Below are 12,945 nucleotides of genomic sequence, written 5' to 3'. Positions count from 1 at the left end.
CCCTGCTCCCCAGCTGTTGGGGGAGAGGCATGCACAAAGACAGATCAGCCTCCAGATTTGTCACAGCACCTGCCTGTCTGCTGATGAGGTGGCTGCGAAGGTCTGCCCAGCAGCAGCAGTGGTCGCTGGCAAGCAGACATTCATCTGCAGCTGGCTGGAGCCCACCAGCCATTACATGCAAGGGCAGTGGTTTAACAAAGTTGCTGGCCACCAGCGGCATGTCAGCATGGCTGCTCCATCCGCTGGTCGCTGTGGTGCCAGCAGAAAGCTGCTACCTGCATTCCCATGCACAACCCATCACCACCACCAGGTCCTTCAGGTGCTGCCAGAGGGACCTTGTAGAGCAGCTTCATTCCCATTGCAATGAACTGTTAAGAATGTGGGGGTAGGGAGTGTAGTGAGGAGTAGAAGCCCTTGTTTGTTTGTTTTGGTGTGGCATCTGCCTCTCTGACAGAGCTCCCACTCCAGCGCTGCCCAGCTTGGAGCTGGTCTGGAGAACTGTATGGAAAAGCTGTGCCTGTGATGTCGAAATTACCGCTGGGATTTTTTTTTTAGCCAAAGAATGGTGATGCGTTCTGCTGGTGCTTGGAAAAGCGTTGGAGCAATGTGGGATTGTAGGAAAATCTAACCAGCTCCAGGTGACACACAGGAAGAAAGGCCTAAGCTGTTACCAACAGATTTTAGTGTTAGTGGCAATGAAAGGAGCAGTTCATACTTCATATACATAGCCAAAATTTTAGCCTGCCTGCAAGCTGTGGAGGACTGTACTTTGCCAGTCAGTTTGCTAGCCTGTTCAGAGAAGTCATTCTGAAATAAGCTGGGGATTTAAAATAATGTAAGCAGTCCAATGTAAGTCTCTATTCAAGATGGGAAACTCTTTCAGAAGAGCTGCCACGGAACAGGTGATTCTGGTGCAGACAAAGCTGAGATACATCTTCCTGACCAGCAAAATTTCAACATAGGTCCCAGTCAGACTGCATAATGCAGTTTTGTGCTGTTGCCATAGTAGGTATCTTCCTTAGTTATTAAGAACAAAGCATCTCTCACTTTCAAGCCGTTGCCCATGCAAATCTCCAACAAAGACCTTTGAATATGATCAAGGTTTTCTATCATCCTTAGATGGGCAGGTATGCAAACATCCAAAAACTGAATTCAGGATAGGGCTTAGGAAAAGTTATGGAGAAATAAGGAATTAAAAGAATAGAGAAGCCAAAAAATACTTACCGGAGGCAGGAGAGCTCTTATCTCAACATACTGCACGTTATCTTCATAAAGCTCCAGCAGCCCCTGGTAGAAATAGGCCTTGAACACAGGTGCATAGCAGATAAGTCCAGAGGCAACGAGAAAGACTTCTTCAAATCTTTTCCAAATGGAAGTCTGAGAAGGGTACGCCAGCTCAGGGGCATCTGTTACCAGGGTCAAGTTTCTCAGCAAGCTATGGAAAAGGGTGAGAAGAAAAGGAAGAATGAGAAGAACAAATGAGACAACTGGCTTTCAGCATGCAAAAAGCCGCTGGCTGGATGTTCAGTACAGAAGAAGATAGGTTTCCTTCAAGCATGAGTTTTCTTGACAGAGACCAAGCTTTGTGGACATGTCACTCTCCCACCTGCACGCTCTGGGGTGCAGCAGGGCAGCGGCTGTGCTGAAGGAGGCCTGTGTTCTTTGGGCAGGACCGAGAAAAGGTGCAAAGCAGTTCTTGCCACAGTAGGGGCCCAAGATCTAACTCGGAGCCTGTTGGCACTGCAATACATCAGGCATAACGATGACTGGTTTAACTAGGAAGCATCACAGTCATTTTTCTGCCACCTATATTTACTCCTCTAATGGTCGGTACAGATTATACCTGGCAGGTAAAATAGTCATGCTCTAAATATTGAGCTACAAGCAGGGTAGGGCTAGGTGTTCAAAACCCGTCCCTTCCTTTTGTGAGGGCAAAATCTTGAGGAGCATTAGAGTTACAAAAACAAGTATGGTGATTTTGTATCACAGGAATTGCACTCTGCTACGCAGGTGTGAGCTTTATTGAGAGTTTTAATCCAAAAGTAGGCTAGTACATTACTCCTGCAGACAATATGCTCTCCCAAACATTGTCAATGCACGTAAAAAATTGTGATACACAGCCTTCTGTTCACCACCTAAAGGTAGACTAAGCGTCCAAGTGATGCCACTTACCAAGCCACCAGCTTGCTTACTGAGCCTGTAACTTGCCCTGGTACCTTTTTATTGTCAAAATGTCATCTGTTATATGCAGGGAGAAAATAATTATGAATCAGAAATCCTTTTCCCCCTGCAGTGGAACAAACCTGATATCCTGCCTGTCTTGCTGATAACACCTTCTGATTTGTCTACTGAGAAATAACTGATAAGATTCATGGGTCCTAGGTGTTCCTCAGTGGGATGGAAATGTATTTATTTCCTCCATAGACTCAGCTGGCATATAAGCTTCTTTCAGAGGTCTAGAGAGGCAGCAGGAAGCTTCATCAAGCAGAGTTTGAGGGAGCCAGTAACTGCAAGACTGTCCAGCTGTGGGTGACATGGTGTGTGTCTGTGCTGCAACACTGTTCTGTGACAAGCTCATAGCCCTCATCTCACCCAAAGCCCTGCCTCTGGCAGCAGCCGACCTCCCTCCACTGGTGGCCACCTGAGGAGTTTTGAAGCAAATTTCTCCTGCGGTGGTCCAAGTCTAAATGGCAGTCTGGGAGGGATTAGCTTCATTCCTGGACAGACGTACTGAAACCACTGCAGCAAGCTACAAAGCTGGTTGGTTGGATCAATGGGCCAAGGTCAATTGTATGAGGTTTAACAAGGCCAAGTGCCGCGGTAACTGAGATTGTTTAGCCCAGAGAAGAGGAGGCTGAGGGGAGACTTTATCGCTTTCTACAACTACCTGAAAGGAGGTTGTAGTGAGGTGGGGGTTGGTCTCTTCTTTCAAGTAACTAGCGATGAGAGGAAATGGGCTCAAGTTGCACCAGGGGAGATTTAGATTGGATATTAGGAAAAAATTCCTTTACTGAAAGAGTGGTGAGGTGTTGGGAACAAGCTGTCCAGGGAAGTGATGAAGTCACCATCTCTGGAGGTGTTCAAAAAATATATAGATGTGGCAATTTGGGACATAATTTAGTGGTCATGGTAGTGTTGGGTTGATGGTTGGATTTGATGATCTTAGAGGTCTTTTCCTACCTTAAAAATTCTATGATTATGGTTGGTTACAGGTGTGTGGGCTTACCAGTCTGGCCAGGCCTGACACTTATCTAGTGTCAGTGGCTAAGCAGGTTCAGATAAAAATACCTTCAACCATGCTTCATCTTTCATCTAAGGATGTTGTTTCCCCCTCAGTAAGAGCTACTGATCTTTAATAATGTTTTATTTGATGTCTTGGCCCTCATCCTCATGCAGTGCTCTGCTCTCTTATACGGGAGGTGTGTGTTTGATTTGTACTCTTATTATCTTCTTCCAGGAGGCTTCTGTGGATGAAATTAAAAACCTCCCTCCTACAGATGGAAAATGCAATCTGGTCCAAACTCATCAACTAAGACATCCTGGGCAGGCACATCCCTTTTGAGTCTATCCATCCTGCATATAAAACAGAGCCTGTTCCCCCTTCATTAGCCTGCTGTTTCACTAAGGACCCTCTTTCAGCAGCTGCAGTTTCACTTATTCCCTGTTTTAGAAGCCAAATAGTGCATAAAGAGACACTCATACCACATTAAGGATGAGATTTTAAATGCTCAACAGTCAGGAAAATTCAGAATTAAGGTTTCCACAGCAGCTCTGGCTCTGCCCTCTCTTGAGCAACCCCAGCTACTGGTCAGTAATCCGTGCAACGAAGAGGACCCAGCTGGAACATGGCAGGGGCGGGCAGCATTTTGGACAGGCCGTGGGGAGCATGCAGCAGCGGAAGACACTGCAGCATCACCCTAGACACCAGGAATGCAGGAGCCAGCGGCATCTTGAAGGCACTGATCCAGCTGCCGGAGCTGTGGTGGAGGCCAGCTGCCGGCGGAAAGGGTGTGCTGCGGCTTGGCGAGGAGGGGAAAGGAGGTTTCGTGTGGGAAGAGCTGAGGAAAAGAGACTTTTCCGCTCCCCTCCTGGCCGAAGGGCAGCTCCGCACCAGCCCTGCACACCGGTGGATTGCACCTGCCTGAAGCCGAGAGCCGAGCGGGGTTGTTCCCACCAGCCCCGCAAGCACCCAGGGAAAAACCTCCCCATGGATCAAAAGGCCGTGCAAGCCCGTTCTCGCCACCCTGCGCGGCTTTGTTTCAGATAAGGACAGGTGGTTTGTTGGGCTCCCACCGCTTTCTCCCATTGTCCTGTGAGAACTCGGCGCCTCTAGCAACGAGCGCACAGAGGGCTCCCCTCCCTGCCTTTAAATCTAGCTGTACAAAGTTGGGGTTGTTTACTTAGCCTGTGCTCTTGGACTAGAAACAGCAATAAATCCCCACATCGCCCTGCTCCTAAAAGCACATAAATCAAATCGTGGGTTTTTTTATAATCCCCTTCCCTTTGAGACTGATTATTGATCCCTGTAACTGTTGAAGATTTATTACGTAATAGTGATCCATCCTTGATAACTGGATAATCTCCTAAGGGTTCAGGGGCTTTTGCCATCAGTAGCTCATGCAGATGAAGCAAAGGATCGTAAGTGCTTTTTTTTTGCTTCTTTTCTGGAATGGGCCCTCACCAGTGATCAGGTGCAGACTACAAATAGCCTTCCGTGTCATGTCATATATGCACTGAACAATGCTATTGCAATGCATATGCCCAAAGGGGCACAACTAAAACGACCAGCTAAGGATTTTTTTCAACTGGGGTTTTGCTTTCTCTCTCCCTGTTTTCTCCCCCCTAACTGTTTTTGCTTTCTATGTAATGCACAAGCGAACGGTTTGTTGCCTTGTTTTCTCCTGCCTCTTTTTCTGTTCTCGATGGGTAATTATACCCCTCTCCTCACCGTCGTATCTGAATGTCTTCCAGTGGTGCATTAAATAGTGTGACTAACATCTGTCACATGTGGTTCATTCGCTTCCTCTCCCGTCCCCTCTTCTTCTCCCCAAGGGGAGACTTGTAAAGGGAGCTGAGCGCTTTTGTTTCTGTAGTGGATTTTTATTCTTTTTTTTTTTTTCCATTGTAATGCACACTCTGCCCTATTTTTCTGTGAGATAAGGCAGTCAGAGGACATGAAGGGGAAGGCGATGGCGGTCCAGGCAGCCATAAGTGCCCAGGGGAGTTGTCCCCGCAGCTTCGGCCATGGTGTCAGCTCCCTCACAGATGACTTCATCCTGGTGATAGAGAGCTCCACTGGGCTGCCGGAGCTATGCTGCCGGGCATGGCCTTAATGCTTGGGCTGCCGGCGGGGTGGGGGGACTGCGTGCGGTGGTATTTTACAGATATCTGGAATGTCAACTGTTTCCCTAAATATCTAGGGGCAGGTTCTTGCTTTAGGAACGGTGGACATTATGTTGCATCTTGAGGAAAAAAATGGCATGCTCCTTTATCATAGCTGATTGCGAAGTGAGGGCTAGTTTTTCTTCTAAGTTTCAAAGCAAAATTCCCTTCTTTTGTCCATCTCCTGGCCCACAGTCTCCTGACTCTCATAATAGCATCCTTTTGGAAGCTTACCAGTAACAGAATACTCCAGGGTCTTGGCCCATAGATGTGTGTTTGGAATAGCAGTGATTAAACCTTCTTTTGAGGGAAACAAACAAAAAGGCTTCCTTTCAAAACACACACATGCATATGTATATGTGTGCATATGTACCTAAAAATGCAAACAGAAAAAATGTGTAATGCAGATACTTCTCTCCCTCACCCTTTCCTGGTCAGGAATGCAGCAAGGTGAAAGAGGTGCAGCCTCTCAGAAGCATTTCCATTGTTCCCTTCACATTTGCTGATCCACCCTGTCTTGCCTGAGAGCCCTTCCCTGCTGCCATATTCCCTTGATACTTTCTTGAAACCACCCAACTATCCATCCGTTCCTTCCTCTGACATCTGCTTTCTCTCAGCTTGTCAGTGCTCAAGGGCAAAGAGGAGTGCAGGAAAGAGGTAGCCTGGGATGCACATGTTCAAGAGACTGGGAGGGTTTCCAGAAACTGAGAAGCAGAACAGATTGAGGCCTATTCCTGGCTAGAGACCTATTTCCAGACGGCCAAAAAACATTCCTAACCCCTAGACTAGTACCCGGGGATTAGATGAAAATAGGAGGGGAAGTGCCTCAATGTGGCTGTTGTTTATGTGTTTGCATATTATGTGCAATAACTCCTCTGTGGTTTTGTGCTGATGAGCATAGAAGGGCAAGAAACGAAGGACAACATACTCAGATAAGTAAGTCTGTACACCGAGGATGTGAGACATCCAAGATTGTACTTGGCTATAGCACACATTTTCCAAGGAAAATCACTTCCTTGGTCTCTGCCTCGGTTTCCTCTGTGCCTTTGGGGGGACCCTTGTAGTGGGGTCTGTCCTGTATCCCTGTGCAGTGGCTGCCACTCTGAAGTCCTGCTCTGGCTTGTAGTTACTAGACAGTGTCAGACAACTGATACAAAAGAAGAGGAATGTAATAACACCGTCTTTGAGCAGAAGTTATGTTCCCAAATAGGACCACAGAAAACCAACCACCACACAGCTCCACCCTCCTAGGTGTATAGGATGCTGTGCCCTCTAGCCTCAGTCAGAAAGGGGTGTCACTCTATGGAAATACAACCACAACCAAATGCGATGAAGGTGTGCTCCTGAGACAGTTTTGAAATATCCAGTTGCTTGGGCTTTAGGGAAGTGAAGCCGTTTCAAAATCCAGTCTCTTGCATATTATGAGTCTGCTGGTGGTGTTGAAGAGAGCTGGTGCTGTGGTCAGGTTCTCCTCACTCCCAGGAGAAATGGAAGGGAGTTAATGGAGAACCAGTTTTCTTTTTGAAAGATGTAGATCTCACTGGATCTTATTTCTTCCATCATGTGTCAGGGCAGTTGAGCCTCAGGATGTAAAAAGTCAAGAGCCCTGTGTCTGGCACTACTTTCTCCTTCCCTTCTGGACCTCCATAGGAAAGGGGTGGTGAGTGTCCTGGAGAGTCAGCTCCCTCTGCCCTGCCCCTTGTTCTTGTTGGGGAAGGAAGGTAATACCATTTCAAAGGTCTGACAGGATCTCAGCTTCCCAAGCTGACCTCCTTCCCAGATCTGTAGGGCACAGAGCCCAGACAGCTTCCATGTGGAAGGGATACCAGGTCCCCAAGAGTCTATATCTCTATTTAAGAGCACACACCCTCACTGAAAAGCACTATGGTAAACTACATCAAGTTTCACTTAGGAAATGCTGTAATTAGGGTCACCTGCATCACCTTAATCCAGCCTTCTCCTCGTGTGTCAGCATGGCAATACTGACTTTAATTACATGACACCCCACAGTATTTTTTTCCAAGGGACCCCAAACCCCGGAGCACCGCAGAATGGATCACTACTCAATCTTTTTCATTCAGTGTCTGACTTCATGCATTATTTAGCATGCTTTCTCCAGCCCCTCCACATGCAGAACCACACGCTTCCTCCTGGCCTTTTGGAGAGGCTTTGTCCTGGGATCAGTGGCTCCTGGATGGGGGAGATAGGACTCCCTCTTCTCACCACCACAGGCTGGAGGGGGAGACAGACTATTCCCACCCACCTGTAGGTGATTAAATGGTAGTCCACCATTTAGCAGACACCTAACACCTGGTCCTGATAAAAGGTTGCCAGCAGCAAAGGTGGGAGTTGCCTGCAGGGAAGGGAGTTCGCGCAAGAGAGGGAGTGATGCCTTGGGGAGTTATCTGAGTTGTAAACTCCTAGACAGCCAAAGGAGGCCTTGCCTATAAGGGAAGAAGCTCTGTTAGTAGGAGGGTGTTGAGGGAGGAGTGCTAGCAGGCAGAGGTGTGTAGGGTTTGGTGGCTCAGCCAGTGCCCGAGGCTGACACCTAATCCCTTGTCCAAGGGCTGGAGGAAAAGTTGCAATTCCTGGTGCCTGAGGGCCCTGCTGAGAATGAGCGCCTCATGGTTCCATATGGCAGGTACCAGCAGGGTATCAAAGACAGTCCTCAGAAAACAAAGTTGATATTTGAGGGGGAGGTTGGGTTGTGGGTTTTTGGGGGTGTTTTGTGTTAGTTTTTTGTGGGTTTTTTTGTTAGCGTGATAAGTAATGTAAATAGTTTGCCCAATGTCTTGCTCTAAATCAAGACAATGACTTTACAAATGACTTCCATGGTGTTGTGGAGAGCCAGTTCATCAGCTACCTGACTTGTTCATCCTGTTCCCAGGCACCTCAATAGATGAGGCAAGGTCTTTCACACGCAGCCCTGTGCCATGCTGAGAGTACACCCAGCTTGGGTGTTGAGGAGAGGTGGGGGCAGGTCACATAAATCTACTTAAATTACTATCTTCAGCATGTCTGTGTAAAGGATCAGAGTGAGGGTGCACAGGAAACTTCTGTTCTGGTGGTCTCTAACTCTTGTGTATTAAATGCTGCAACCTTTAAGCTTTTATGTTGCTCCTTGCTTCTTTTGTGTACATAGCCCTAAATGGAGTTCCCAGCTTCCAGAGCAGCAAACAGATGGGCAAGTTGGACCAGAATGCCCTGCTGGATACACAACGCTAACATGAAGTACTATCAGTCTTGGGATCCCCCTTTGCTCACCTGCTATCAAACTCAGTCACGTTATGCAGCTGTTTCCGGTAAGTCTCCAGCAAAACCCACTGGGAGCACTGGGCTGGCACTCGGTGAGGAGGGTGAGGCTTGGAAAAGCGAAACCGAACGGTGCCCGTGTGGGTAAAGCAGATGTAACAGTCGGGGAGGTAGGTGGCATTGTACACCAGCCAGTCCACACTCAGGATGGCGTAGTCGTGCAGGTGTAAGACAGCACCTGGTGGAAGGAAAAGTATAGCCTGATGAAACAGGGCAGCTCAGAAGAGGGAGTCAACGTTTCACATGATGATAGTTTGAGTTTGCCCATCTAGGGGCATCTGGAAATTCTTCTAGATGGCTGCAAGTGACTTCTCCTAGCAGAGACTGTGAGGCTGCTCTGCCTCCCCCATGCTGGGGAATGTGGCCCACTCCGTGTGAAATGTGGGGCAGGCAGAGCATGACAGCTCCCTGGGAGAAGGAGAAATCAATAGGGAGCTCTGCTTCTCTGCTGGGATGGAAAATGCTCCGAGTTATTAAAGGTCTTTCAGATAGACTTTGCTGTGAGCTGGCTCAAGCCCCACCGATTTAAAGAGGAACTTACGCAGTAGGCAGCAGTTTACAAGGTGTGCTAGCTGATTGGCAGACCTGAAGCAAGCCTCTGTATCTAAGCTGTTTGAATCCCAGACTCTATTTTTGCATCTAGTCTGTCTCTTTCATCTCTTTGAAACCCTGACATACACCAAAATCCCAGACCACAACACACTGGGGAATTGCACTCAGATGCAGAAGTACCATCTACTTCTGTGCCTTATCAAAAGCATGCTCACTAACATTGTACATCTGCTGCTGGCCAGCACGAAGGGCCTTTGGGACACTCTGTTATTGTGCAGTATGTTGACAACTGCCAGTCTTCCTGGCACAGGAAGCATCTTCTGAATCTTCACCTTCTACAGCCTTTCATTTTGCTAAAATCTCTTTTGCAGAGACCTGTTATATGACTAGTCCTTGAACTAAACTTTGTCTTTTTAAAGGGAAGATACTGTGAGAGCTAGTGTCTTAGAGATATGTGTTTTATTAGTCTAGGAGAGACCTCATAGTCAAAATAGCTTGGATGCCCTTAGGGGTAAAGGGAGAACATGAGTAGCAAGAACAAGACAAAAGGCTAGTGCATATGTGATGTTAGAGAAACTTCAAGGCTCTAGTTTACAGTGGACTAATCTAATATAGACTATAATGTCATAATCTCCCACTACAGAGGGTCTGACTGTTAAGATGCCAAGCAACTGAGCAGCAATAGAAATTACAATAGTGCCTGAAACAACAGTAATTCCCAGGGGCTCTGATCAAGACTAAAGCTTCTAAGACTAGGTCCTACTCAAGCAGCTACAAGGATATGATCTTGGGCCTAAAAGCTTATGGCTCTTGTAAAGGTCCTGAGAGCCCATTTTAATATCTCCTGGATTGAAAAATGTTAGTTGTTTGGTTTGATTTCTCCTTGATATTAAAGATACTGCACTGGTGGTGAAGAGGGGGATACTATTAAATTCCTTACTGTTCAATTCAGCAATGAAAGTATAAGGACAATTCTGACATACCAATCATTTATGGTAACAGATTAGGATTAGGATGATGCAAGCCAGGCATCCTTCTCCCTACCAGCCTCTGGTATGGGATAAGCTTGGAAGTGAGAATGATGGCTTTTATCCATGTGTCAGTGTCACAGCCTTGCAAGTGAAAAATGTTCTTGTGGGGAAGCTGACTTCCAAAGCAGGTCACCAGCCTGTTTCTAGGGAGCCACATGGGCAAGGCCATGAGATTCTGCATCTAGAAACAGACCATCTGGAAGGGTGGATATGTTGTCCAGAGTCACAGGAGTATTGACAGTGTTTGCTGAAACTGTCTCGCATCTTTAATTGAAGATACTTCCTTACAGAACCAGAGATGCTGAACAAGAAGCTAGTCGCTTAGGAGTCAAGGCCTTCCTTCTGTGATCACCTCAACCTCCTGCCTCTTCCTGCTACCCAGCCTAAGTGGCTTGGATTTCATAGAATCGCTTTGTTTGGAAAAGACCTTTAAGATCATGAAGTCCAACCATTATCCAACTCTACCAAGCCCACTTCTAAACCACATCCCTGAGCATCATATTTAGAGGGATTTTAAACAAATGCAAGGATGGTGATTCAGCCACTTCCCTGGGCAGCCTGTTCCAGTCCTGGATAGCCATTTCAGTGAAGAAGTTTTTCCTAATTTCTAACCTAAACATCCCCTGGCATAACTTGAGGCCATTTCCTCTTGTCCTGTCAGTTGTAACTTGGCATGATCACTTCTCTACTCCTGATGGACACACTGTTTTTGATAAAAGCCAGGATGGTCTTGGCCTTCTTGTTCACCTGGGTACACTGCTGGTTCAAGTTCAGCTGGCTGTCCATCAACACCTCCGGTCATTTCACCTTGGCTAAAAATATCCTCTTTCCCATTTCCATCACAATCTGCAGTACTGAGCTTTCAGAGACTGCTTTGTCCCAACTGCTAATTGGAGGATGCACAGGATGGTGCAGTGAAGGTATTAGTCTCATACTGCTATCTAACCTAAAATGGTCAAAATGCCTTTAAAACTATGTATGCTGCAGAGTCTGAAAACCCTTTTGGTAGAGGGCATGGCAGCCCATCAGCACATAGATTCCTGTGCAGCAGGGGAGAACCAACATCTCTAAAGACAAGAGGAGAAACACCTGCCCATATAAGCAGAGACCTCCTGTAAGTGCACAGACCAGAACTGAATTAAGAAAGACTGAGAGAATACAGTAATTTTTATATTACATTCTGTAGGTCACATCAACACAGGCTTTGACTTGCATTCAGTGAGTAAATAAACTTGTTGTGTTGGAGGTAGCACTTTCCTCCTCTAGTGCCCCCCAGACTTTCCAGTAGACTTCCAGGTCTGCTACAGAGCTACTTGCAGAAAGACATTGAGGGCTACAGTATTTTTGGCTAAGATGTGGGCTAAGGCAAGGTTGGTAGCATTTCTGTGGTACGTGTATGTGGAAAAAAAAAAAGGCCCTGGCTGGAACACGCTGAGCAAATATGGATGTCTGATGTCTTATTGTCTTTGCTTCCTCTGCCCTTTCTCCACACTTGAAAGGCTGAAGGATCCATATTGTAAGTTTTACCAAACGCTACAATTGCTGGAAACATGTATTCATCTAATCCATCCCCCTCTTCCTCTCTCCCCCTGCCCTGTCCCCAAGTTCAGAGGCAGGGCTCTTCCTGGAACCCAGTGAGCACAATTTACAGCTCCTGTAAGCTTGTCCGCTGCATCTTGTATTTTGTCCCAGCTCTGCCATAGAAAGCAAAAGGCGAGAAGAGGATAAATAACATGAGCAACCCTTAGGACAAGCCTACCTTTCGGCATGCGCTTTACGATGCTGAACACCGTGCTCTGATCAATGAGGCCTTTTGCCCGGAAGAAATGCATGCTTGGAGGAAACTGTCCTGTAGTTATGGCTCTTGCAACCTCCTTCTTCTTGAGGTTTACAAGATTTGTACTGAGCTGCTGTTCCTGTCTACTCAGCACCAAATTGCCACCCATGTGACGGGCTTTCTCCTCTTCCATTAGGGAGTCCCGGTCCTTCCAGAGTGGGGTGGGAAGGCAGAGGGAAGCTGAATTCAGAAGGAGGTATGCCAGACTTATGCCTTGCCCAGATGGAGGCTTCATCTTAGAGCTGCACCTAGAAAAGGGGAGAAGATTGAAACGTTAGCACAGGTCAGAAAGTAACATCTTAGCAGTGTCCCACAGGGATATCAAACAGTTGGCCCATCCTGCAGAAGCAGCAGGTTAGTGGGATGCTCAGTACAGGGGGGGAGCACCTGGTACCAATGTCCCCTGTATTTAGGGCTATATATCTGCACAGTCCCCATGATGCTGATGCATAGACCAAGACTGTGGGCAGGGATGGAGAGGAGATACTGCTCCCCAGATCAGGCTGGCAGCACTTCACAAAGACAACATGGCAAATGTCCAGCCCTGTAACTGGGGACTGGTGAGGTCAGGACTCTGTCTTGCAAGCTGGGGTGGAGTCCCCTCAGAACAAGGGGTGCTGGTGACAAAGTGCTGGCTCTGCTGCTGGCATCCCGGGGAGGGAAGTAGGGGGTCATAGGACTTGAGGTGCTTTTGATTTTTGCTTGAGTGAATCAGATTTTGAATCCCTACATGTAAGAAAAGAGCTTGTGGCACCATTCTAGGATATTCCAGCTATCAGAGGGGTTAATTTACAGGCAGAAAACCCCAGGTCTTCCTCTGCAGTGACAGAG

General features: G+C 47.2%; 1 protein-coding gene across 1 annotated transcript in view; it reads right to left on the bottom strand.

Moving 5' to 3' along the window:
• The window catches only part of CECR1 (cat eye syndrome chromosome region, candidate 1), a 19,672-nt gene extending 7,316 nt beyond the window's left edge, over positions 1 to 12,356 (bottom strand). The window contains exons 1-3 of the mRNA XM_009871008.1: positions 12,037 to 12,356; positions 8,647 to 8,872; positions 1,225 to 1,435 (exon numbers count right to left, since the gene is read on the bottom strand). Of these exons, the coding sequence (XP_009869310.1) occupies positions 1,225 to 1,435; positions 8,647 to 8,872; positions 12,037 to 12,349 (750 nt within the window). The 5' untranslated portion in view covers positions 12,350 to 12,356. The remainder of the gene's footprint in view (positions 1 to 1,224; positions 1,436 to 8,646; positions 8,873 to 12,036) is intronic.
• Between the last annotated feature and the right edge of the window lie 589 nt (positions 12,357 to 12,945).

This window comes from Apaloderma vittatum, unplaced genomic scaffold (genome assembly GCF_000703405.1).
Source record: "Apaloderma vittatum isolate BGI_N311 unplaced genomic scaffold, ASM70340v1 scaffold22266, whole genome shotgun sequence".
NCBI lineage: Eukaryota > Metazoa > Chordata > Aves > Trogoniformes > Trogonidae > Apaloderma > Apaloderma vittatum.
This window is presented reverse-complemented; position numbering and strand designations above follow the sequence as displayed.